The sequence below is a fragment of the Castanea sativa genome, chromosome 12 (genome assembly GCF_040712315.1).
Source record: "Castanea sativa cultivar Marrone di Chiusa Pesio chromosome 12, ASM4071231v1".
NCBI classification, from domain to species: domain Eukaryota; kingdom Viridiplantae; phylum Streptophyta; class Magnoliopsida; order Fagales; family Fagaceae; genus Castanea; species Castanea sativa.
Window position 1 is genome coordinate 6,387,222 of NC_134024.1, and position 27,634 is coordinate 6,414,855.

General features: G+C 32.8%; 2 protein-coding genes across 5 annotated transcripts; one reads left to right on the forward strand and one right to left on the reverse strand.

Annotated features, from left to right (window-relative positions):
- Positions 1–11,737: 11,737 nt before the first annotated feature.
- On the forward strand, positions 11,738–20,627 carry LOC142619276 (polyadenylate-binding protein-interacting protein 12-like). 4 transcript variants are annotated; one of them, XM_075792334.1, is made up of 11 exons: positions 11,738–12,098; positions 12,205–12,809; positions 13,189–13,299; positions 13,420–13,467; positions 13,559–13,631; positions 13,717–13,829; positions 13,970–14,029; positions 14,146–14,193; positions 14,286–14,354; positions 20,074–20,135; positions 20,241–20,627. In XM_075792334.1, exons 2-11 carry the CDS (start codon positions 12,282–12,284, stop codon positions 20,296–20,298), a joined length of 1,170 nt encoding a protein of 389 aa, XP_075648449.1. In that variant the 5' UTR covers positions 11,738–12,098; positions 12,205–12,281; the 3' UTR covers positions 20,299–20,627. The 4 variants fall into 4 exon arrangements, with proteins under 4 accessions (XP_075648449.1, XP_075648451.1, XP_075648450.1 ...); XM_075792336.1 differs by having other exon boundaries at positions 13,420–13,464; XM_075792335.1 differs by having other exon boundaries at positions 11,755–12,098; positions 12,226–12,809.
- Positions 20,628–23,388: 2,761 nt separating this feature from the next.
- LOC142618393 (uncharacterized) lies at positions 23,389–26,146 on the reverse strand. The gene is made up of 6 exons (XM_075791315.1): positions 25,455–26,146; positions 25,213–25,345; positions 24,867–24,981; positions 24,560–24,593; positions 24,015–24,258; positions 23,389–23,926 (listed from the first exon to the last, which is right to left on the reverse strand). The coding sequence occupies exons 1-6, from the start codon at positions 25,905–25,907 to the stop codon at positions 23,853–23,855; spliced, it is 1,053 nt and encodes a 350-aa protein (XP_075647430.1). The 5' UTR covers positions 25,908–26,146; the 3' UTR covers positions 23,389–23,852.
- Positions 26,147–27,634: the final 1,488 nt, after the last annotated feature.

Sequence of the window (27,634 nt, forward strand, 5' to 3'; positions counted from 1 at the left end):
ACAGCAGCTCTCTCTTATTTTTAACCATTTTAGGCAAATTGTGCTTATTGAAACTGCTCTTATAGCAGCCTGCCTACTTAAAAAGAAAGCAAGAAAACTACTGATTAGGTCTTTGAATTAATGACACTGTCCCTTAGCTGAATATTGCACTGACCCACAGACTCTGGAAACTCTGATATGCTAAAAACATGTGCAAGCTAGACTTTTTTTTTTTTTTTTTAAAAAAAGGAAAATTCATCAACTCTCATTAATAAAATCAATCAGATATATCTAATATCACTAGGTTTTGGATGAAGGAAGGGAATTCTTCAATCCAAACAGTCATTTCTGAAACAAATTGAGACTCTTTTGAGTGTGATTTTGCTAACTAGATTAAGGTTAGAAAAGAAATACAAAATATAAACCACAATTCCATAAGTTGGGCCTAACTTTATCGAATTATATAGAGTTTATTTGTTATCAATACAGGAAAAAAAAAAGTTAAATAAATAAAGGAAAAAGAGAAAAAGAAGCTCTACATTTTTAGAATGCCACAATATTATATGAATTTAATGAGATAAACCTTGTGTAGTTTCACCTTTCAGTGCTTTTTCACTCTTTACAAAATGTTTTTGGCAAATATTTTTCGCATGCTTCAACTCAATTCCAATACTATCACCTAACATTATTTTTTAAAGAAAAAAGTACCACCTAACACCCTTTATGGTGAATCTATTGAATTTTTTTATATATAAAAAAAAATTCCCAAGTTAACACACACACAATGCATGATTTATTTTATTTTATATTTTATGGAATATAATGCATGATTGGACTAAAGTGGGATAAGTACTACTATGGGTACCAGAGATCACAGATTCTCATCTAGTATAAGAAGGTCATCATAGTAACTTTAATATGACAATCACCCTATCTTTTCCTTAGTTTTATCTACCTTAAAAGAAGGCTCTTAGCTCTTATTTATTTCTTGGTTTTATTTTTATATAATTTGTTGAGGGCCCACATTACAGGAAATGGACCCACAGGTCCCACACTCTTCTTAGTGGTAGAGGCAACGCTTGGCTCTTTAATTAGTTCATTTTTACATCTAACTTTTTGTATTAGCCACTCTCTTAGCTTCTAATTAGTGCATTAACCCACCTAACTTGCTGTATTAGCCTTTGCATAAAAGAGTTATAGCAGTCCCTTTCAATTGTCCAACTTGAAATACTAGGCTATCTGGGAAGGACCATGGAATAAAGAAAGAAATCAGATTGAAAAGGCAAAGTTGTTTATGTGGCAAGAACATGACCATTGACAAAGTTTGGCCCCCTAATTAAAATCTTGAAAGTGCACCATCAAAAATATGTGGTCCACCAGAACCAATGGCTGAGATGAAATATTTGGGGCATCATGATTGGTGGCTCTAGAGGAAAAGTCCATTGTCCTCCATTCACGTACGTAGAGTCAGAATCCAAATTCTCATTTTGCAAAGAATAAATCTACTATTACCAAAAATTTCAAAGTGATTACTGATTAGTTCATGTGTAAAAATGCTATGAGCAAGAAAGTGCTAAGAAAATTTCCTTGATTATAGAAGGAAAATTGATTACAAGATAATGCTCTATTATGTACACCAATATCATTGCACTAGGGCAATTAACAAAGCTAACTTAATGACACACAATAATAACAGAATAGCTAAAACCGTTAATAAAAGTAGAATTCAATTCGGAGATGACATGTGTTGGCTTTAAGGAACTTTAATGAACCACATGGTGTGCACATATTGAAACAAATCTTCAATTCGTTCTAAACGAGTTGTAACTTTGTACATAATAGGCTTGAGCTTCACGTAATTTAGAGTCATTTCAACAAAATTCAATCCTTCTTCAAATCCATTGGTTACAAATGCTATTAGCAAGAAAGTGCTAAGAAATTTCATTTATTAGAAGGAAAAATGATAAAAAGAAAATGCTTTGGTTATATACACCAATAACATAGCACTAAAACTAATTAATTGAAACGCAAAACTAACTCAATAACCGTTTCATGGTAATAACGGAATAACTATCACCACTAAAGAAATGATAATCCAATTATGAGACGACACTTGTTCGTTTTTGAGAACTTTAATGAACCACACGATGTGCACATGTAGAAACAAATTTTTAATTGGACGGCCTGTAACTTGGTACATAATAATTTCAACAAACTTCAAATATTCTTCAAATCCGTTGGTAAGAAAGTGCTATGCAAATTTCATTAATTAGAAGGAAAGATAATTACAAGAGAATGCTCTAGTTATATACACCAATAACAAAGCATTAAACTAAATAACAGAAAATAAAAAGTATCAAAATTAACCGTTAGTTGTTACGCAGTAATAACAGAATAACTAACACTACTAATGAAAGGAGAATCTAGTTAGAAAACGACATATTTAGGCTTTTAGAAACTTTAATGAAACACGCAATGTGCACATGTAAAAACAAATCGTCAACTCAGCTTGGATGACTTGCAGCTTAGTACATAACATACTTGAGCTACATATTGTTTAGAATCAGTTCAATGAACTTCAATTTTTTTTTTCTTTCAAATCCACAAGTTAAAAATGCTTGCGTGAAAGTGCTAAGCAAGTTTCATTGACTTAAAGGAAAAAATGATTACAAGAGAGTGCTTTGGTTATATACAATGAAAACATAGCACTAAAACTAATTAATTGAAAAGAAAAACTAACTTAATGACACATTCTCATATACAAAGTGCTTAGAATTTTAAGGAGAAAATGTTCGAATTGCGTCATTAGTAGCAGATTGTAATTATTTAAGGAAAAAAAAAACTTAATGACTATTACACAATAATAATAGAATAAGTATTATTAAGTAATACCACAAATAAAAGGACAATCCAATTATGACACGTTGGGCTTAAGGAACTTTAATGAACCACGTGAATAAGTAAGACCACCAATGAAAGGACAATCCAATTAGGAGATGACACATGTTGGGCTTTAGATACTTCTTTGAACCACGTGATGTATATATGTACAAACACATCTTCAATTAATCATGGACGAAAAATTCAAAAAACAAAAAAAAATTATGGACGATGTGTAGCTTAGTACATGATAGGGTTAAGCTACAGATTATTTAGAACTAGTTCAAATCCACTGATTTAGTGATTTATCAGCTGGAATTCTAACTATTCATAAAAAAATATTCGCACACATCAACTAATACAAAAAAAAAAAAAAAAAAAAAAATCCTTGTAATGATATATTGTAATTCTTTTAAAATAAGTTTAAAAATTTTCTCAAAAAAAAAAAGTTTAAAAATTATTAGACCAACCCTTTGAATTCGTTATTTCTAATTACGTTTTTGGCGAAATTACAATGTTGATTCTTGAAATTTACATTGTGAGCACAATTGGTGAGCATTATCGGTCCCTTCAGTTTAAAAAATGAGCATTATTGGTCATTCGGTTAACTTTGGTTAGGTTTATTGTCCATTTGTCTAACGAAACAATGACGTGTCAACTTTTAAGTGATGTGACGTATTTTTTATTATTAAAAAATTACACATGACACCAACTCACAATTTGAGTTGTCAAAAAAAAGTTTTAACAAATTAGACTTATCTCAATCCCTAAATAACCCAAGTCCCTTTCACCTAAATCTCACTGTCGGGCTCAATTGCAATAGCAACAACCAAGCCACAATTGCCATAGATCTTATTGTGAAATAAAAACCTCACGTTGGTCTCTACAAAGACAACAAATATTGACAAATCAAATGATTCAAAAATATATAGGTGTTTTACTCCAAATCTCAAACGTTTCAAGAAGAAAATTGATTTTGGTTTAAAGCAAGATTTAGGTACAGTACTTAGGTATTGTTCCTTAAGTTCCCTTTTTAAAATTCTGCCATGTAAATTTTTTCTCATGAGATGGAAGTGTATGTTTTAATTAAGTAGCTACGTGACTAAATTTTAAAAGGAGAACGTAAGGAACAACATCTAAGGTACTATATCTAAGTTTTGTCATTTTATTTATATATTCTTATTAGCTATTTGTAAAGATCCAAGTGTTAGACTCTTTCGATTATGCATGCCTATGGAATCTTGAAACATTTTTTTTCTATTATATACATTTGCTTTAAATCAAATATTAAAATTGGGAAAAAATGGCTTCTTTTATATAAATCTGGATCTTTTATGTAGTTAGATATGGGTTTAAACAATGAAGTCGACCCATTTTTTGGTAATGACAAAGCTGAGAAGAATATCAGGGCTTTTTGAAGCTGATCCATTATAGATTTGGATCTATTATGTTGCTTGTAGAGAATCATTATGCGGTCGCTATGGCTTTTGTCAGGAGTTGTGGAATTTTGTAATAAGATTTGGATTTTGCCACGAACTACGGCGTTTGCGACGGTTGTGGCTTGATATTTGGAATTGCTATGGAGGCTAGTGTGGAGGTTCTGGTTAAAAGGGATTTGGGTTGTTTGGGGATCAAGATAAGTCTAATCAGTAAATAGAGTTAGACAATTCATATTTGCTTACGTGTAATTTTTATATAATAAAAAATATGTCATGTCATGTAAGAATTGACATGTCGTTCTATTAGACATATAAGCAATAAAACTAAATGAAGCTAATTGAAGGACCAATACAACTCATTTTTGAAACTTGAGGAACCAGTAACACTCACTTGAAACTTGAAGAATTCTAATTACTTATTTTGATTATACATTAGGCAAAAAAAATCTTACCAAGATAGAAAAATCCTACAGATTTAACCACTAAGTTTGGTTGGATGAACGATTGAATGCATGAAAATTTTGTTTGTAAACAAATTTTTAAATATACAAATTGGGCAACTTTATTTGTTGATATAGTGAACCATTTAAAGAAAGTGTAAATGGCTTGCAAACTGTCTCTATTGAAAAGAGTAGAACATTTCTTATTTGTTCTACTGAGTGGTTGCAGTTTCTCTAAAGCTCCTAATAACCACATTCCATTCTTTTGTGAAGTGTGATCTAAAAAAAATATTGAAACTAATAGTAAAATCACCATATTATGTACGTTTTTAGAATTGTTTTAATGCTCATGACAACATATATTTCCGATTTGTAGTTAACAAAAAATTGATTAGTATTTTAATGACACAATAACGAACGTTTGAGCATCATAAAATTCATTGATAGTTAGACTTTTGCTTTAATTGATACATTAAAGATAGAAGTTTGAGAATGTGTATTAACAAATAAACTATAAGTTAATGCTACACCCATAGTTTGACAAAAAAATAAAATAAAAATAATGACAGATTATAGGTGATTATAAATTTACTTCCAAAACAACCTGAGTTCAAATTTTAAAGTTTTATCAAAATTATATCGTAACTAATTAAGAACCAAATCCAACACTTTCAAATTTGGATTCTTATTCCTATATTTGATTAGTAATAACCAAAAAATGTCACGATTATATCACCGCGCACCCTTGGTGCGGTGGTCACTCCATAAATATAACTGTTTATGAGGTGTGGGAGAAGGGTCAGGGTTCAAGTATTTAAGAAGGAGTTTCACACACATATACATTTAGATTAGGTTAGAGTATAAATTCTATTTTGTATTAAAAAAAAGAATAGGTCCAAGAATATATATTGGGCCAAAGACCCAATTCGAGGACACTGAGTAGTTCGAGGACGGAAAAATATATTTTTAAAAATCCGTGTTGGTAAGTAAAGAGGTAAAGTCTGATCAAGATCATCCAAGAGGGTGGTTCGAGGACGAATACTTCCTTGGCTAAGCAAAGTCGAGGTCGGAAGGTACAGTCTACCACCCAAAAGCAACGTTCTAAGAGATCCTGTAGGTACGGATATACATCGTGAGAATACAGGACAAGGAAGAGCTATGAAATATCTAAGAGAAAGCTGCTATCACCACATTGAATGCTCTGCAGCTGATTCTCTGACCGCATTAATGAGGAAGTGATGTCTGAGTAATAGTGTTTAGCCTTACAGCTACTTCTAAAAGTTTCAGGAAGATGCTGATGGGACAAGTATCCAAACCAACAATTTGATCCATACGTGGAAGCTAAAGAAATGAGGAAGGATGGTATAAAAAGGAGATGAGACACTCAGGATAGGGGATTAGAGGACAAAAAGAAAAACACTGTAGACTAAAGAACGATATTTGTAATCTGTCTCTGAGTGAAATATATAGAAGAACTAGCCTCCTCGAATTGAGTCTAAGGACAATTTTCCTTATATAAAACTGTTTCATCTTTATTTTATGGTCACCTTGGCCCATTACAATTGATATATAAACTCATTATAATCTAAATTTCAAACCCACTCTTTACAAGTTCATTGTATTGGGCTCTTTTGGTCTATTCCCTTCTTATCTTGAGCTTAGGTGCAAATTGCGACCTTATAATTATTATTACCTAAATATAGTTTGAATTTGGATTCTTATTTGCAATAACCAAAAATATCATCATTATTATTATTATCATCTAAAAATAGTTGAGAAAGATGTGAAGCCTCTCTATATATAGACTTTTCCTAATATGCAGTCCACAAAATTGATAATAATGTACTCAAAATCAAATAGATCACTATTTCTCCAAGTCCTTTTTTGTTTGATAAGCAAGCTGTACTTGGATTTGTCTAAGTCTTTTAAAGTTTATCCAAATCTCTTTTTCTTTTTTCCTTTTTCTTTCATATCTTAAAATCTGAGAAGTCCCATACGGATAATGTTTGAATTTTTGAGATTGGTATATCTCTACAAACTAACAATTGGATATATACGTATGTGTTTCTGAAATAAAAAATAAATAAAAAAACAGTTGGATCAACTTTATTACACAACTTTTATTACAATCCGCTTTGTATAAAATTACAATAATAAAGAAAAAAAGTAATGAATTTACATGAATTTACACTTCCACCCCCTCACAACTGGACATATAATGAGTCTCAGCCAAGCTAGTTTTAGTCTTGCCCACCAACCCAAAAACGTACGTGGAGCTCAACCTTGGCGAGTTGAAGCATTTTGTTTACACATAAGGAACTAAAGAAAGTAAAAGTGGGCCCAGTTTTTTTTTTTTTTTTTGGGTCTTTTGGTCAGTAACATGATAAAAGCAATATTAGATAGATGTCTGTGACTGCAACGGATAATGACAACCTTTGTAACTCTATCAATTTTGTGTAACCAAACCCATTTCCCACGTGGCGTCGGAATGTTGACATTAACCACCTTGCGTCTAATACACGCGCGCACATGTTAACACATTGTTACAGTTAAGTATTTAACAAGTCATGAATTGAATTGTCAACAAATGTAACATACATGCATGTCATTCATTACCATATGATGGTAACAAATTAAATTGTCAACTATGTAAAGAATTTTCTAGAACCTTATCTCAATTCTCCTTTAAATCCAAAACAAAACAATCTCCTAATAACTCTAGTACAGTAAGCTTGATTATCCAATAATCTCTTAGATTTTGAAATTGTGATCTTGAATATAGGGATGGAAGGATAATAAAAACTAGTAAATGTGATCTTGAATATAGGGATGGATAATAAAAGTGTTAAAACTGGGTACATATGTCAATTTTTGGCCACCTATAATCATCTCAATGGGTCGTGTACTGAATTCAACCCAAATTCATAAAAGGTTACCTCATTTGTTCTCTAACATTATAAATATAACTTTGTTGTCTTAAATAAAACTTTCAAAATTTTCTTAAGTTTCTATTTTAAGATTCAACCATGTGGCTATTTAATTAAAAAATACCCTTCCATTCCATAAAAAAAAATCCACTTGGTAGAATTTTAAGAAGGAAATCTAAGGAATAGTACTTAAATACTATACCTAAGTCTTACCGTTCCTAATTAGCCTCATTGAACTATGTTGTTGATAGTCCCTTATTATTATTATTATTATCTCCTTTACCATATGGATGTAAAAGAGTTTCAAAAAATCAAAGTAGTTGTAGTTTAAGAGATTTCTTCATTTGTTCTTCTTCTTTTTCCCCAATTTGACTCTTTTACTCCTTACATTTTATTATAATTTGTCTTTCATCCATTTGTCAAAAATACTTTTTTGTCCTTAATATATTTGTTTGAGAAAAATTAACTTGAATTATGGCAAAGCTTCCATGGAGTGTTTTAGTGCTCTAGACAATATTATATAAAAGAATGATGAAGACTTGCCACAAACAATGTCGTTTTGTATAACAAAACAACAATTGAATTAGAGACAATGTAATTGCACTAATGCCATTAAGCAATGCACGTGTTCATAAAGTACATAGTGTCGATTAGTTAGACAGTTTTTTTTATCTCTCCTTTTTAGTTTTTTTTTTTTTTGGTATATATATCCCATAACAACCTTTGATTTAATTTATGGTTCCCATTTTTACTCATTCAAAAAAAAAAATGTTAAAGTTATATTTAGAATGAGAGTGTTTCAATGAATGAGACACAATGCAAATACATAACCAATTTTAGACACATGTTTGAATCGTGCATGAACCTAAACCAAACCCTTATATATATTGATATTTTAATAATAACAATGGGGAGAAATCTCAGAGAGGAACTTATACTATAAATGTCTTCGTTAAAATACAATGAGATGCCAATTGAGATACAACGATTATTACAAAATTGATTATACTTTTGAAAATAACAAAAAAGTGGAAATCAAAACTCCTAATCCACCACCGCACACCCTTGGTGCGATGATTACTCCACAAGTATAAGTGCTTGTGGAGTGTGGGGGACAATGGCCGGGGTTCAAGTCTCTAGGAGGGAGCTTCACACACATATACACTTAGATTAGGTTAGAGTATAATTCTATTTTGTATAAAAAAAAAACTCCTAATCCAAATGCATATAGAAAAAGATATAAATAAATTAAATACATATGGCAAGCTTCTTGTTCCATGATAATAAAACGTTTTCTTTAACCATAGGGAGGAATTAACTTAGGGCATATTAAGTAAGAAGCAATGGATTTTGAAAATGTGGATCTTATAATAAAATGTCTATCCCATATAAAATAAATTTAGGACAATAATCATGCTTTCAATGTGCGTGATGTTGTAATACTTACCATGGTGATTTCTTTTAGATTCTATTGTGATTTCAATTAATTTAGGATATTCATAATTTTATTGTGCATGATGTTGTAGTACTTACTATAGCAAATTACCTTTAGTAATTATATATGTGCATGGTGTTGTAATACTTACTATTGCAATTTCCTTTAGATTCTATAATGATTTCAATTAATTTAGGTCCGTAATCATATATGTGCACGATGTTGTTCTACTTACTATAGCAAAATAGTTTCACGATTCTTCTGTAAAAAAAATACAAAGGTTTTGACCATGATTTAGATTGCTTTTATCGATAAATATTGTTTTATGAAAAAAATTAACGGATGTTTTAAAAATAATGATTTATAAAATATTTTTTAAAGAAATTTTTTCATGGAGCTTTTTTATTTTCTTGGGAGATTTTTTTCTTTCTTTATTTCACCTTTGAGAGTGTTTTCTCATGATAACATGCAAGTAAAGGTAATAAATGTCATAAAAAATGTAAAGGTAATAATAAGTAATAACATAAAAAATTTAAAGCACTAGTCTATCAGAGCAAATGAGCAAATTTGGCATAACAAATAAATTTACTTTTTTTTAGAAGAAAAATAAAACTGCGTAAATCAACTACATTTTTTTTTATACAAAATAGAATTTATACTCTAACCTAATCTAAAATTATATGTGTATGAAAATTCCTCCTGAAAACTTAAACCCCGACCCTTATCTCCGACACTCCACAAGTATTTATATTTGTAGAGTGACCACCGCACCAAGGGTGCGCGGTGGTAATCAACTACATTTCGATACTCAAGAAAAAGTAATGCCTCATTTCCAACTATTGAAATTATTTGGAAAGCATTTTAATTGACTCTTTAAAAGCATTTTTTTTTTTACTTAAAAAAAAGAAGAAGAAAACTTTAATAAAATAACTATCATTTATTAGTGGGGTCAATGAAATAGGGTAATTTTTTTTTAGAGAGTTTCAACGTATGATATTTGCTATTAATAATAGTTTTTTATTATTAGACCAATAAATCAATCGATTTTTGGTTAAATACTAACTGAAACTCATAAATAAGGTAAAATTTAAGGGCTCGTTTGGTAACGTTGTTTGTATTTTTTTTCGAAATACGTGTAAGTAAAAAATTGTGTGAAAATACATATAATGTTGTTTAAATACTGAAAATTGTTGTTTAACGCTTCGTTTGTTTCAACGTAAAATATTTTCAAATGTAAAATATTTTACATATAAATAATTTACTTATAAAATATTTTACTGTAAAACATTTTCAAGTGTTTGGTAAGTATTGTAACATAAACATTGCAAATATAAATCAGCCACCATATACGCAGCCACCACCAGTCATTGCAAAAACACACCCTATAATCCCATCCCATCGGCAGGTGGCGCTAGTCGGTGGGTGATGCCGATCGATTGGTGGTGCTGCCGGTAGGTTTTGGGAGAGATGGATTAATGGGTGAGAGAAGGAATGTTGGGTTGTGACTGTGAGAGAACTGAGAGGGAAAGCTAGCGTGAGAGGGAAGGAGGGAGGGTGAGTTATCGGGATGAGAGCCAGTGAACAAATGTAAAATGTTTTACCAAAATTTTAAGTGTAAAATATTTTACGCAAATTTACTTAGGTTGATTTCGTTGACTAAAAATATTTTACTTTTGACTAAATATTTTACTGCAAAACGAATATGGTAAAACAAAAAAATATTATCCTGTAAATATTTTACATCAAAACAAATGGAGGGTAAAATACCATACAAAACAACCCCTAAATATAAGATAAAATCTTTTTTGGAAAAGAATATAACTTAGATACCTAAAAAACCTTGTAATTGAGATGACACCCCATAATGTTATCAATAAAAACATCCTAAAAAAAAGAAGAAGAAAACTTTAATAAAATGACTACCATTCAATGGGGACAATGAATTAGGATATAACTTAAATATAAGATAAAACTTAGATACTTCAAAAACCTTATAATTGAGATGACACCTCATAATGTTGTCAATAAAAAATCTAATGATGGGTTCTAGTTAGCTCAACTAGTAAAATTTTTGATAGTTGAATAAGAGATCTGATATTTGATCTCCTCCAATACCAAAAATCGATTGGTATTTTAATTTGATGATAAAGACTAAAATCACATAAGCAACATTATTATATATAAAAAAAATCTAATGTTTAAATTCCTCTGTTCCATTGTTATAACCACATTGACTTACTATTTTTTTTTAAAATTTTTTGCCGAGAAACAACTATTGACTTACTAAAAAAAAAAAAGGAAAAAAATTTGATACAATTACAGAGCACAGTAATTTTTTATTTTTTATTTTATTTTTAAGTAGTACAGTAATTGTTTTTACCTAATATATGGCTAATGGAATATACCTCTTGATCCAATATTCTTCAAGGCTAATAATCAGTAAGCACCAAATATCTGAGTTATGTTACCAATTCAAGCATGTGGCTCTGCTCATTTATGGTACATGCACTATGTCATGCATGACATGAAACATGCTGTGTTGTTAATTGGGGCATCTGAGAAAATACAAAATAAAGATTGGATTTTTATTATTTTATTATTTTATTATTTTATGGGTCTTCCTCCCTTATATGCATCATCAATTTTTGGGACATTGTGAGAAAAAGAGAAGGTCCAAAAAGGCAGTGCAGCTCGAACGGACGATCCGAAGAATAATAAAAACACACCCATTTCATCTCTCTCTCTGTAGAAACATCCTCAGTAAAACAAAGATTTATATGTATATATAATATATATAAAGAAGAAAAAGAAAAGAGAAAAGTTGTGCTCTGTTTCATATCTCATATCTGCCACTTTCTTATCAATCTACAGAGACTATATAATTTTGTTGTTGTTTATCTTCACTTTTTTTTGGTTTCTGGGTTTCTAATCTTTTTGTGCTAAACGATCCTGAGGTGGGTTTGGTGTTATTTCAATGGAAATGCTTTAGATAAGCCAGGTATGTATTATTTTAATGAGCTATATATTCTGATGGTTTTTGATAAAAATTGTATCTTTGACGTTTTTTTTTTTGTTTTCTTTTTGGGGTTATGTCCTCTGATCAGTTATATACATAATTATTACAGAGAAATCTGAGAAAGATAAAAAGAACAGATTTTGATACAAAGTGTGGGGGGTGATCATGGCGGTTGCTGAGAATGCTAGTCAAAATTTTGAGAATACTACTACTGTAGTATCATCGGAGGGCTCAAATGCAGAGAATGATCTTGAAAAATCAAAACCCAGGAATGATTTTGTGGAGAACAAGAGTGATCAGAAGGAAAAACCAGCAGCAACGAATTTTTCAGTGGACACAGGGAATTACAAGGCTCAGATGGGTCAGATGGCAAATGGGTTTGACTCCAATGGGGTCAAGGGCCAGCAGATGGGGCTGGTGAAGTCTACTGGTGTTGGTTCTGATGGTGGGTATGAGATGGCTAATGGGTTGGTGGTGAGGAATGGAGAGGATGAGAGTGAGAATTTTAAGAGGGAGATGAGTGATATGAGGGATTTGGAGGAATTGTTGTCTAAGTTGAATCCTTTGGCTGAGGAATTTGTGCCTCCTTCTCTTGCTAACAATCATGGATACTTTGGTGCTGGTGGGTTTGGATATGCTAACAATTTTGTACTGACTAATTTTGGCAATGCCAACGGACTCATGAGTAGAAGGGTATGTATTTTTGTTTTTACTGTCTTTTTTAGAGGCTGTTTGGTTGCTGAGAAAATGGATGATAAGTAGTGATAATAACGTTTTGACTATTATTTTACCAAAAGTATGTGTCTTTTATTTTCATACGTTTGGTTTCTGAAATATGAAAAAACTCAATTATGTGGCTGTGGAATTTTGAGGGTGTTGTATTGTGTTAGTGTAACACAAAAGCCGTAAAAAATTTATTATTTTTTTCTTTTACACATTTTCTCAGGAACCAAGTAGGATACAAGTTTGTTTGCAGTGTGTTATGGTTCTTGGTTAATTCTTTTATCATCATACTTTGGTTATGTTGTACTTTGTTTTTAGCTGATGGTTTTGCTTCATTGATTTATTGTAGAGGAAGAATGGCTATATTCAGGGGAAGCGAAGGATGAATGGTAGAATGACTCCGGCGCAGAGAGAGGCAATGATTAGGAGAACTGTTTATGTTTCTGACATTGATCAACAGGTAAGGAGTTTTATACTTATATCTGGCTTTTGCATTGTCTAAAATATGGACTTATGTTCATTTGTATCTATGTTTTGCTTTGTTCATCTTTGAAATTTGATTCTCTTGTTTTTCATATAGGTTACTGAAGAACAGCTTGCAGCTCTCTTTCTTGGTTGCGGCCAGGTAGTAAGTGTTTCATTTTGGTCACATGTATCATTTTTTGATTATATAATGATGGATTATGGTTATGATTGTCTTCTATCTTTCTTGGCCAAAGGTTGTTGATTGTCGTGTTTGTGGTGATCCTAACTCCATTCTCCGTTTTGCCTTTATTGAGTTTACTGATGAAGGTATTATTGTTATAACATTCTGTACTTCATATGCATTCATGGATATATGTCTTGTTATATCAGATTAATTGTAATGTGCTTGCAGAGGGTGCAAGGGCTGCATTGAGTCTGTCAGGTACTGTGCTAGGATACTACCCAGTAAGAGTTCTGCCTTCTAAAACAGCAATTTCACCAGTCAACCCAACATTTTTGCCAAGGGTGAGACTACATATAATGTTGGTTGTACTGCCTCTCTTCAGATGATGAATTATTCTCAGTCTTAGAAACTGACCATTTCTAGTTCTAATTATATATTTCTTTTCTGTTTTGTGGCTTACTGGTGTTATTATGATTGTTAGTCTGAGGATGAACGGGAGATGTGCTCAAGAACTATTTATTGTACAAATATTGACAAGAAGGTAGTTTTGGAAATATCTATTGTAATTCTGATGTAATTAAGGGCCATTATGCACCTGTTTCTTGGCCTCAAATAACTGGCTCATATGTTTCTTATTTCTTTCTTCGTTCAATGCAGGTCACCCAAGCAGATGTTAAACTCTTCTTTGAGTCACTTTGTGGAGAGGTTTGTAGAGTTCCTTGTGTCATGAACCTCAAAACTGTTTTTTGTTCTTGAACTCGTATCTATGTCTTATTGGACATTATTTCCTTGCATAGGTTCAACGCTTGAGGCTACTGGGAGACTATCATCATTCAACTCGTATTGCTTTTGTTGAGTTCACAGTGGTAATTGCCTCTAAGCCCTTGATCTTTGTATGCCGACTATTTAGCACTTGTGTGCATTCTAACTGTTTGAGAGCAGATAGGCACGATACTCTCATATTTTTTGAAGTTATATTAACAGTCCTAGCTTGTCATTTTGCAGCATTTCTGATCCAAAGTTTACCCATGAACTTTTTGGTTAAAAAAAAAAAAAGTCCTTTAGTAACTTGAACTCACATCTCTTTGTTAGAGTGCTTTTTATATATTACATGTTTGGAGAACCCTTAAATACATTGAGAATATTATTCAGCATGCACAACTTTCTAGTACTGCAAAAGAAGCATGCACAACTTTCTTCACAATGGAAATTAGTATGTATTGTGAAGAAAAATATAGAAAAGTCTTGGGTGTATCCATTTGTCTGTGCAAAAAGCAACAGCCATGCTACTGTGGAATTTGAATCTTCAAAATGTTTAGGCTGAAATGCATTGTTGGTCTTTAAAGTTTAAAAAATGAGTGCTATTGTTCTGTCTACCTTCTTAGATTTCTTATCTCTATGTGTAACGGAGAAATAAGGTGGTATTTTTTAATGACATGACAACTAATTTTTTATTAAAAAATTAAACATGTACACTTTTAGGCTTGAACCGATTCTTTTACCCCAGCCAACAAGTTACTCAAGCTGTTATGTCATTAAAAAATGCCAGCTCATTTCTCCATTAGACACAGACAAGAAAACTAATGGAAGTAGACAAAGGGCCAACAGCACTCATTTTTGAAACTTTAGGGACTATTAAGTGTTCAACAGGTAACCTTTAGGGACCAACCATGTATTTTGGTCAAATTTTTATTTGAAGCCTATGAGACATAAAAATGTGTAACACTTAGTGGCAAGGGAAAGGAGTTTCTAATTTTTTGATGGTTCCATATAGGCTTTTATGAGTTCTCAATCTCATTGCTCAACATTTGAAGTTTTGATATAGATGGTTAAACAATTTTAATTTTCACTAGTAAATGTGTGTTCAGATTAGCTTTTTGCTTATTTATAGAAAGTTGGCAAAAGTTAGGCTTTAATAGCTGTATATGAGCAAATAAGTTAAATAAGCTACCAAAAAAGCTTACCAATGCACTCTAAGAGAATTTTGTCGCATTTAGTAAGCGTTTCCTTAAAATTAGAAAGCCTTAGTTATTTAATTTTTAACTACCCTGGATATGTTTCTTTAGTTGGATTCTATTTGAACGAGTTCATGTGACGAAGATATGATACTGAAGTTAAAAAAGAGCTTGTTAAATGAGGCCATATGTGGATGGCCTATGGAAATGTTGTTTGGTCATATAGATATACAATTTTATAGGTTTTTAGATGGTTAGAAATGTTTACATACTAAATATGTTGTCCCTACAGTTTGAAACCGTGCACTCCTCCTGTTCCCCACGCATTTGGTGCTTGGGGAGATACCAACTTGCCCAAATGGTGTGGTACAATTTTATAGTTTTTTTAAAGTTATATAGAATTATAGATGCACAATTTTGTTTCAATATTCTTAAAAGTTGGGGCTGGGGTTATTCCAGCAGTTCACACAAAATTGTAGATGACCTGACAATAGGCATCTGTTATGCATTGTAAGAATCCTATTCAAACTTTTTATACTTGATTTATGGGATTATAATCATTATTTTTCATATGTGCTCCATCTTTAGAATGTAACAAGCAAAAGAATGGACCACAAAAGAAATTGGGATTGAGAGATACCTCAACTGAATCATCCAGCTTTTGTCAGTATTTATATAGTACTGTGAGGAGAGCAAGATAGGAAGGAAGGAAGACAGAGAGGCTGCCGTCAGGAGGAAGATAGGCTGGCATGAATTAAATGTGAAACCGTAGAACAAAAAGTGGGGAAGGGGAAAGAACTAAAACGTGGGGAGAGGAAATTGAAACCGTGCAACAATAGGAAAACAAAACAAAAAGTTGAAACCGTGAAAACAAACGGTTTTAAAAGGGTTTCAGTTGAAAAGGCTTTGGGTTTGGGCTTTATGGTGGAATAAAATTTATAAGAAGCGGTCTTTATGGTGGAGATAGGGCTGGAAAATATTTTATATTTATCAGTATTTTAAAATTGATAAAAACTATTTTAAAATTGTAGGACAAATTTAGAATGGATGATAGAAATGACATGGCTGCTGATGTGGTTCAACGTGAGCGTAGCAATATTAAATGTTACGCTTCAGCTTTTAGTAATATATAGATATAGATAGATTAACACCACAAAGCACATCCTTATTAAGTTGTGGATGGAAGGATTCTTACACTACAAGTGTTGTTGCTGAGCTATTAGACATGGAGAATGGGAGTTTTTTGGATTTGAACCATAAGATTATGAAATCAGCATGGTTATTGTTATTAGTGATTTGACATTGGAAAATACTGAAGTCAAGAAAATATGTTTTAACTATTTTGGACTAGAAGAATGCATGCTTTTCACTTGTAGTTGCTGTCTGCACTAATAAGAGATGCAGTTAATGGGAAGTCATTGGAGAAAACGGCATTTTCCCATGCTAAAATGGCAAATTGAGTGGCAATTGGACCTATTAAAAAAAATAAAAAAATCTGGAGATGGTGGGAGAGATAGAGAAGGTAGAGGATTGATTCTCTCTCATGGTTTCAAATCTTGACTTTTTTAATTGGAAGTGTTGCACTTAATAGATGATTTATAAGTTTGTTGTTTGTTCGTTCGTTCGTTTGTTTTTTTGAGCAATGATGTAGCAACAAGAAAATGAGATGAGTCATCAATGGTTGGGATGGTACCAAACAGTTCTTGACCTTCAATCACAGTAATATCGTTTTTTCCCCAATAAGTCATTGGTAATCTTATGTTGTTTCAATCATCACAGCCTTAACATAATGTACTTTTGGCCCTAGACATTATTTGGGTAGTTCTGCATTTATTACACTTGGTCTGAGGTTGGGCACTAAAGCAACCGGGTTGCATATCCTTGCTGCTCCTAGACCTCACTTAATTGCTTGCCTTGACTCCATCATCACATTTTTTGGATAACTCCCTGCTTGTTGGGGTCACGGGAAATCATTGCTAGGATCTTATGGACTGTTAACTGTAGGAAGTAACTTTAGGTGGAATTTGAACAACTTTGGATAAATGAGAGGAATGGAGATCCAGTGATTTGCCATAGGAAAGGGGATTTGAAATTGACTTATGTTCCCCTTTAGAATGTGGTACAGTGCGTCTCTTGAGTGTAAATGGTATTAGTAGAAGCTTGTTGTAGGATGTGGCTTATCGGTGGCAGATTTTCAGTCCTAGAGGTAATGAAAGGCCTGTGGAGCTGCTAATGTGGAATTGATAAAGCTATTGCTTATGGCATAGTATGTTGGCCTTTGGAGTTGCTGATCCCTTGAGCCATAGACTAGAAGCCATTGCTTTTCAGAGTCATTGCAGTTTGCATCTGGAAATTGCCATACCAAGGGCACTGAAAAGGCTCTTTCCTTCTCGGCAAGTCCGAAGAGCAAGCAGACCCATCCCTTTTAAAGTTTCTTCAGCATACACCTGGCAGAGTGAGCCTTTTCTTCACCAATGGAAGACTTTGAATTCATCCTATTGTCTGGTAGCTGAGTTGTGGGAACTTACCATTAGTAAGCACCAAGCTCAACAAATGCATCCTGGTCCTTGCTTCCCAGCTGAGGAGCATCAGGATTTAGTTAATTGTAGCTGGATGTCTTGGGGTCTTAGCAGCTGTAGAGACATCTAGCTCTTTGGTATCTACTTTGTGTAGAAGTAGGAGTTTTGGGCAAAAATAGGAGTTTGGCTCTTGGACCTCTTAAAAAGTATACAATTTGTAGTGAGAAATCATGTGATAATAGTTGGGCTAATTAGAGGATGTAAACAGGGTTAACAGGGCTGTGCCTACTTCTTTGCATGTACTTTGAGCAAAAGTGCTGTATTTACTGCAATCACTTATCTTATGTTTTACTTATTTTTCTGTGGTTGGTGTCACCATTAACTTCCTAAAACATTCATTTGTTAAGTCACTTAGTTCATCATTTTCATCTTTGCAATGTGTTTTTTGATTGCCTAGCAATGTGTTGTAACTAACTGGCTTTATAGTTTTCTATAACATCTTTCCCAATAGATATATTACTTGGGAACAAGTGAGGGAGAAAAAAATTTGTGGATGCTCTTTTCTTGTTTGCCTAGCTGTTTCCATCTTAAAATATATATTTTTATTTTTATTATTATTTAATTATTTATTTAAAAAAAAAACATCTTGACACCTTTCATGGGATGGAATTCTGAAAAGCTTGAAAGAAGAAAAACGTTTGTGTCAGTATACAATCTGTTTATGCTTTGTGCTTTATTCACCCCTCAATTTCATGGCAAAACTTGCTTTTATTCCTCCCTGCTTATTAAAAAGAGATGAATAGAGTTACTTTTTCCTCTCATAGGGAAAACATTTCGATTGTCCTGTTAAATATACCCTGCATATGGGTTTTCTTGGTTTAAATTGTTGCCCAGTCCTAGACATTGGTTTTATAGCATCTCTCCGTGGGTTTGACTTGGATCAGCATGGCTATGAGTTAATTTCTGAATGGATATATATAATTGCTGCCAATGTTTTATTTTTCTTTAGTTTTTGAAATTTTTTTCTAATTGACTATGTTAAAAAAGTTTGTATCCACTGCCTTTGTGGGGTTTAGGTTAGGTGGTTGGTAGGCAACTTTACCCTCAATAATCAAAATCTTTTTTGTTTTTAATTTTTAATTTTTTTTTTTAATGTTTTAACTAAACTGAAAGATGATATTGGATTACTGATTCCTTTAAAATTACCCATGGTTTCTATTGTCACAAGTGGCCTCTTGTAACTATTCCCTACATGGATTTTCTTGAGACATTATTAAATATAGCATAGCCAACAGCTTTAGCTCGTATGGTATTTCCTCCTCCCTCAATAATGGAGTTTAAGGTCAATAGTTCTAGATCCATTAGATGTTTGCTATGTACCAATAAATATTTATTTATATAGCATTGCCATCTTTAACTTGGCTTATGAGTGAAAAGAGTCCTTGAAGTGATCCAAATTAGAATCTGATTGAGACATTCTCAAGTGTATGGTCTTCCCCCTTCCCCACCCCCCCCCCCCCCCCCCACACACACACACACACACACACACACACCTCCCTCTCCTTCAATGCCCTTAATTGTTATGTTGCTACCAACACAATCTTTGCTTGATTCCCCTTTCCACATTACCATGCCTTGAGACTAGAAAGTCTATCTTCTGTCTTCTACATTTGGTCATGATTAAAATAATTGGGGCTTTTCCAAAAGGATGTTGTTTTATGGATTGTGAGAATTCTCAAGAGTTATCAGACCATATACATCGCCTTCATTGTGCTGCAAGCCAGTTTCTGGTCTCTTTATTTCCATTTAACCTTTGCCTGGCCCCTTGCTTTTGTTTTCCTAGTGAAATAAGTTGATATGCAAATAGTGAACATGCCTTTGGCTGTGGAACCTCAAAAGATTTTTACATTTTTTCTTATAAATGTTGGAATTTTGCTTCTAAGAATTGAACTTGTAGATTATATTAGTGATTGATATCGGATGTTTTTGCAGTTTTGCTGCAACTCAGTGTGCCAGAAGTCTTCTCTTGTCTTACTTTTGGCTTGATTTTCTTATGGATCATTTCTATGCATAAGAGTAATTGTTCTTTTTGTGTTTTTTAACTCTTGCAGGCTGAAAGTGCAATTGCAGCTCTTAACTGTAGTGGTGTCGTTTTGGGATCGTTGCCAATAAGGTTGGTTTGGCAGATTGCTTTTTTAAGTAACTGACTTTATGTTTTTCTCATTTCAGCTTCTTCTTCCGAAGTTTCTGAAATTATTCTTATGTCATGTGTATGCAGGGTAAGCCCGTCAAAGACGCCTGTGCGGCCTCGTGTTCCTCGCCCCCAGATGCACTGAATCATCTTTCCATGTTTCCGGACTCATTTACCGCTGATAGTTTATATCTACATATATACATAGTTACAGAATTACTTTTAAGGGACTTGTGGAGTTTATATCTATCCTTTTGTTCTTTGCATCGCAATCAGGTATCTTTGTTACCTAGAGGGGTTATGGGTTTGTCTACCTTGTAGAGTTGGATGGGATTTTGAGGCTCTTGATGGCTTAACTTTATGTTGCACAAGGTGATGAATTCTGTAAGCATGTTCCCAGAAAAACTAATGCTGGTCGGATGTTCTAACTGCAAATTCTTGGAAGAAACTATTTACATCCTGTTCTTCATGATCTTTCATTGTGTTCTTTTGGTGGTGTGAAAGTTTACTTAGGTCCCTGCCTTGCTCTAATCTTCCTTAATACTTGCTGGCTGGCCCTACGTTGTCTTCTACAAAAACATCCAGTCGATGAGTTTGAATGTGTTTATTCGACTGTGAACTTAGGCCACAAGCATTGTCACAGTCCAAACCACTATTCCCACCATCATCACCAGTACTGCAGCTCCATTACCCCTTCCCACTAGTAGCACCATGACCACCTTTTTTAGCCACCCCACTGAATCACCATCACACTGCCACTGCTACCTTATTCAACATCACCACCACTTATCTTTGCTACCAATAGCACCAACTTCCTGAAAATCTTTTGTTAGGAAAGCTTGTACCAAACTATTGTGCAGTGTATCCAAACTGTGCATGTCCAAATTCTAATCCAATTGCTAATCGCTAAGAGGGTCTATGTTTATTATCTTTCAAACTTCCTTTGTTTATAGTCTTTGCTCAATACATTATTGATCTTAGTTGGTACTACATGCTGAAGTCAAATTTGTTTTGATCAGTCAGCATGATTTTCAATTCAAGGAACTATAACAGATTACTAGACGGGTTTAAGTTTGTCCCTTTGGCTTGACATGTAAAGAGTGTTAGTCAGAATGGGCAGGACATAGTCATATTTGCATGAAGTCAATTCAATGTATGCTTGGTTAAGAGAGTGGATTTTGCAGTCAATACAAGGCAAATGTGGAGGTGATTTTTAACAATCATCTAGATGCTAAAATTTCCTTTTGGTATTTGGATTGAGAGAAAATATAGGTATTAAAAAAAAGGAAAGAAAGAAGAGAGAGAGAATGACAGAAAATTATATAGTTTATATTTTTTTGGTCATTTGGGTATTATATAATTTATATGTAGAGAAAGTGAGAAACTAAGAAAAAATAAAGGGGAAAAAGGATCTCAATTTTTTGGGAGAGTGCATTTTGGTATTTGAGATTTGTGAAGGGAATTTTTTCTTTTCTTTTTCCTTTTTTCATTTATTAGCCAGACAAAGGGAAAATAAGAGATATTTAAAAAATTTCTTTTCTTTTTCCTACGTTAGTGGCGAACCAAATACTTTGGTTATTAACTTATTATTACACTCATAATAGTTGTATTTGCACCCCACTTTGAGAGAGAGAGCAGTCGTATGGGAATAGTAATTTCTTTTGTATTTTATTGGTGGTGTCTTTTATTGTTTTTAAGACTAAAATATGTTTTTCACTTCTAAAGTTTGAGATTATTTTATTGGCGGTGTCTTTTAAAACAGTATTTTCGTTTATATCCATGACTAGCTAATTTAGCCATTAAAAGTTTTGCAAAAAAAAAGCCCATTAGGAGAGAGAGAGAGAGAGAGAGAGAGAGAGATGATGTTATTTTGTTGGCATTTAACTACTATATCAATTATGAATTGGATGGAAGGACTAAACAATTTGAGATTAGAATCAAATTTGGTAGCCTAAGAAGGGATCAAAATGAAAACAACCCTAAACTTGAAAGTGTAATTTAATCTTTCCTTTAACTTTAAATTTGACGCAAGATTATTGATCCCAAATACAATAAATTTAGTTACATAGATTTATAGACGGTATATAAGTGATATTGCTTCAATTACAACTTGTCAGCTTAATAAATGAAAATTTTTTGCCTCCGACTTTTAAATATCTATATAACACATTACAGAAGCATGTGATTGTTTTCATCTTATATTATTCTTCTGGCATGAAGTAGTTGACTAATTGGGAGGAATAATTTTTTCTAAAACTATAGCTGGTCAACCGCAAAGTTTTAGTAGTTATAATAAACAAAAACGTGATTTGTAAATGATTAATCAAAAGTTTTAGTAGTTAATCAGAAGTCAGCTGGGCAAGTTCCTTGACAAAGCACCTATGATTTTCCTCTGGCTACTATTATTCAGCAAAAGTTAGGTTTTTACCACCCAAGTTAAGGTCGATACCATTCATGCACTCTTTTGATTCTTGAATATTATTGTCTCACTGTCGCAACTAGAATTCCTAGTTTCTAAGTAGGATTAGAATCTAAAAAATACTATTGATTTGCTTATTTGATGAAAACAGGTAAAAGTACAGTTGTACTTCAAAAAACAGTGAGGCTAAGCTCAAGAAAAAGCTAAATTGGGGAGTGAACATTTATAGAAATCTTTTTTTCCTAGACAAGATATATATATATCTAGGAAAAAAAGATTGGCCTTTTAAGAAGAGCTTTCTTGTGTTACCTCAATGGGGGTTGATGTTCCTTTTTATTATTTTGACAATTATGAGGAAACTATGGATGGTTTCAAAGACTACATATTACACCAAGATTCCCACTATTGTCAAGTGGCAACTAGCTACAACTTATGGGAAAAGTTTGGAATCATTTTCCATAGAGATTGATTCTTCTCTTGTGAGCATCTCGAAGCATGTGGCATCAAGATTGGTTTACCACATTTTTATATGCCCCCAAAGATTTTCAGCAGGCTTTCACCCAAATTTAATGGATCACAAACACAGAGTGAAACCCCTTGGATTGAGACACACATACTAATCCCAAAAGGAAATTTCCAAAAAGTTAGATGATGCAGAATAAGAGGTCAAAGGAAAGTGACTGTAAAGACACTTTGGCACATGGAGAGCTCTAAGGAACAAGAGGTACAAAGGCAACCTTTGTTGGCCTTCATCCAACTTCTTAACGTACAATTATAATCATAAGAAACTGTCAAAATATTAAAAAAAAAAGCAAATACCGAAGCTAATCTGAGCATGCCATTAAAGTGACAGCTTATTACTATATAAAAGCAGTCTCCTGAACCAATATAAAATGACAGATAAAAAAATGGTGTATCAAAATCAATTCATAGATGGATAACTATAGTAGTAAATTGCAAGTCAAGAAGAAAAAGAAAGCTAAAGGCTTTGGTATTGAAAAATATCTGTTTAATAAAAAAATGAGAGGATAATGAACGATTGGATATGCCTAGTTTGATTAGTGGAGCAGTCTCTAAGGTCCCAATCACCTGTCCAATGAATGAACTACCTAGTGTCTCCCTATCCTTAGTTACTTCTTCTTAGGCATGTTGATGTTGGAATTTAAAAATGAAATCCTGTTCCTTTCTTTTGTCTGGTATCTGTGACTCTTTGTAATCCTTTCTGCTGTTTCTATTGACCCTTCTACTCTTTTCATGTATGAAAATATTTGTCATCAAATTTATGCTGATGAATTCTGCTCAGATGCACTTCCTGGCACTCCAGCTGCAGCAATTGTTGCTGTGCCTGAATTTTCTGCATTCATATATAAGAGTTGTTTACAAGATGTACTTTTTTATTTATTTATACAATCATACATTGAAGCATTGGTTAGAGACTCAACCAGTGGTAGAGGTTGATGATGGGGAAACTGAAGTAGTAAATTGTAGGCCCCCAAGTGCACGGTGTTGCTGAGGCAAGTAAGGATGCTGTATGACCCTCTTGGGGTTGTGCTGCAGTGGATTACTAGTACTGTGTCCATGTTGAGCTTGGAATGGATAATAATTATAGACTCCAGGAGACCCAGATCCTACATAGGCGTAATAAGATGGTAACTGTTGTTGGCCACCATATACATTGTAATAGTTCTGCACAAACACAAGTAAATTCAAAATTAAAGTCGTTAAAGTGCATTGCAATGATTCTGTCTTTACATCAAAAGTTGATATGATAAATTAGTTGTCTGTTTGTATATGTAAGAACTAAGATGCAAACTATTGCCTGCCCTACACATTGTAATGATTTACACCCACACACTGTTTTTGAATTAAAACTTGCAATGACTATGTCTATATACAAGCAAGCATGAACTTATCAATACTTATTATTTTTGTGTGTAGGGGGGGGGGTGGGAGAAGGGGTGAGAAAAGAAAAGAAGGAAAAACTAACCATTGCTAACATGTCTTGTGGGTAACCAGGATACCTGAATTTTTAAGGGGAAACATTCAGAACTCAGAAGTTGCTAAAATTGAGTAAGGTAAATTTTAAAACTTCTTATCAATTTTACTATAGAAAGATTACAAATTGATGCGACAATAAATGTGATCGGTGCCACTTCAACAACATAACAAATAAATGTCTAAATTATTGATGACACGTTTGTAAGACATATCTAATAAAATTTGAAATATGTCTAACATTACTTATCATATAGTAAATTAGATTATAATTTCTTTTCCTTGAATATTATGTTTACCCATATGCTGAATATGGAAATGAGTATTGGGGGATGTGTTGATGGAAATATGTGGAGGTCCCTTGAAAAGGAGCTGGTGTCATAGTTCTCAAAGGTGGCCTGAATTTCTCCATTCCTGCAAATTTTATGGGAAATAATAATAACAAATAAATACTATATAGAATATATAAGTACATGATATAATATCATATATATAGGTCAAACTCTTAGATACAAGATTATGAAACTTTCCCTGATTATTGACATTATCAAACATACAGTTATTAACCAACTGGCTATAGATTTAGACTGAGATTAACATCAGAACCTAGAACAAGTTGTTAATAAAAACTAGAAAATTGCCAACCTCGTTGAGGAGTGTTTGGATAATTCTCTTGTGCACCAAAGGCAGCTAGGTTACAATTAGCTCTTCTTCCATCAATTACAGGATATGGGTTTTGACAAGCTCTCATGGCTGAATCTGGATTCTTAAATGTTACCTAAATAAAAAATCAAATCAGAGATTAAAATTCAAGCATGAAAATTTAAAAATCATGCTATATATATATGTAATATATACATAAAGGCTATTGAACAAAGTTGGCTTACAAAGCCGTAGCCTTTTGATCTTCCTGTATTTTTGTCAATGATCACAACAGCCTCTAGAATCTCTCCAAACTGCTCAAAATAACGCTTCACACCATCCCTTTGAGTCTCCCAAGCCAATCCTCCAACAAAGATCTTGGTGTAGGTTGTGTCACCAAACTGTGAGACATTGTTTGCACCAACCATCTTACTTTGCCTTTGTTGAGACATGAATACCAAGAGATACAAAGGGCTCAGACAACCTCTTCTGAGTTCTGACACTAAAAACAAGTGAGAACTTTGATAAGAACCAAACCCCAGAAGCCAAAACAAAGCCAACAAGGGATAGGAAGACAGAAAGAAAAGAAACCACTTGATGATCACAATTAATTCAAGGAAAACTTTTTCCACAAATATGTGATCTTGATGATGTACTCTTGTGCTTCTTGTTCTTCTTCTATTTCTAGCTAAAAGCATACTAAGACTTCCATCATCACGTCCCTTTAGATCCCACAAGAAAGATACCCTTAACAAGAAATACTAATCATGCTATTTAGAAAGGCTAGAAAATATAGGAGATAGAGAAAGCAAAATACAAAAGAAATAAAGGGAAAAACCTCAAAGAATGAAAAATATAGGATAAAAGTTACGTGTATATTAAGGACTTATTATGTGAACTCCAATATCAAGTAGCTGTAGAAAATGAAAAAAAAAAAAAAAAGCAGAAAAGGAAACAACAAGAAAGAAAGCAAGTGGGCAAAAGACAAAAGGTGCAAACTGTGCAAGAAATTTCCAATAAAATTTCAAAGAGCTTTGGTTTCCATAATTATCTTTTGCCATATCATTGCTTTCTATACTTTTAATGGGTCCAAAGATACGTGCCTTGCTGTATTCAACTTTCTCTATCTTCATTCTTTCCCATCTGTTCCATTACTTAGAGTATATTATTCATATATTCGTTTTCCATGTTAGTATAATATTGTTTCTCTTAGTGTAGCACATAAATTATTGTGAGTAATAAAGTATAATTTATTACTACGCGTAGAATATAATGTTTAATGTGGTGCCATTTGTGGGGTTTGGACCATTAGGAGAGAGAAGGAAGATTCATTGACAGTCTTCTTCTATTATGATTGAACAGCTGCATATACTAAGAACTTGCTGCTGATTTGGTTGTGCTATGTGAAGCACGTCTCTCATTGTTCTTTTACCTTCAAAACATTGCTCTATTTCTAGTACATGCACTATATATGAATATAAATATTTAACAAACATTTATTAGATTACTAACAGTATCTTTGTTTTTAATTAAAAAATCATTTTTTGTGTTTGGCTCTAGTACTGTTTATAATATAAGTGTCATCATGAGTTGGAGTCATTACAATTAAGCCTAATTATTAGCATTGCATTGAATGAAGACAGCTTTGCATATGAAATATTTTAGTTTGTGGGAACATGAAAAGCTAGTTTAGCCTTATGATGGAAATGCAAGAGTTGTTAAACCCTTTTAAGGAAGAAAGTGACGAGTATGACACCCAAGTCTGAGAGAGAGAGAGATTCAAACCTTAGTTCGATATCTACATGTAGAGAATTAGGTAATGCTTTTAAGGCTCTTGGTAAAATGTATTCAAAATTCACTAACATTTACAAAAAAAAAAAACATTAAAATTAATGAAGAAAATGCTCATGCTCTATCGGATGCATTTTCTAAAAAACAAGATCTTTTTCTTATGTTTGATTGCAATTCTAATAATTAGCCAGAAATCATTTCATGTTATTTAATTCACAAAGAAAATCATTAATATTTCACGCGATTTTAATTAATTATATTAATAAAAGCTTTCACTAGCAAAAAGTAATCCCAAATGAGAAGCCATTTTCTATTATTTGGGCCTTTTAGAGTCTTAAATGGGAAAACAAAACCCAAACTTGGACTCTACATAAAAAATAGAGAGAAAAAAGAAAAAAAAAGTGAGAAAGTGAATGATATGAATAAAAAATTTCATTTGGAAAAAGTCAACAATTGGTCAACACTAATTAATGGTCTATCAACCACTACTCAATGACGATCAATGGTAGGAGAGAGAGAGAGAGAGAGAGAGAGAGAGAGAGAGGTGTTACACTTGTAAGAGTAACTTTGATGTGTAAATTATTTGTACTAGCCTATCGAGTGTGTAACATTCATAAAAAAACATTTTCCTCTA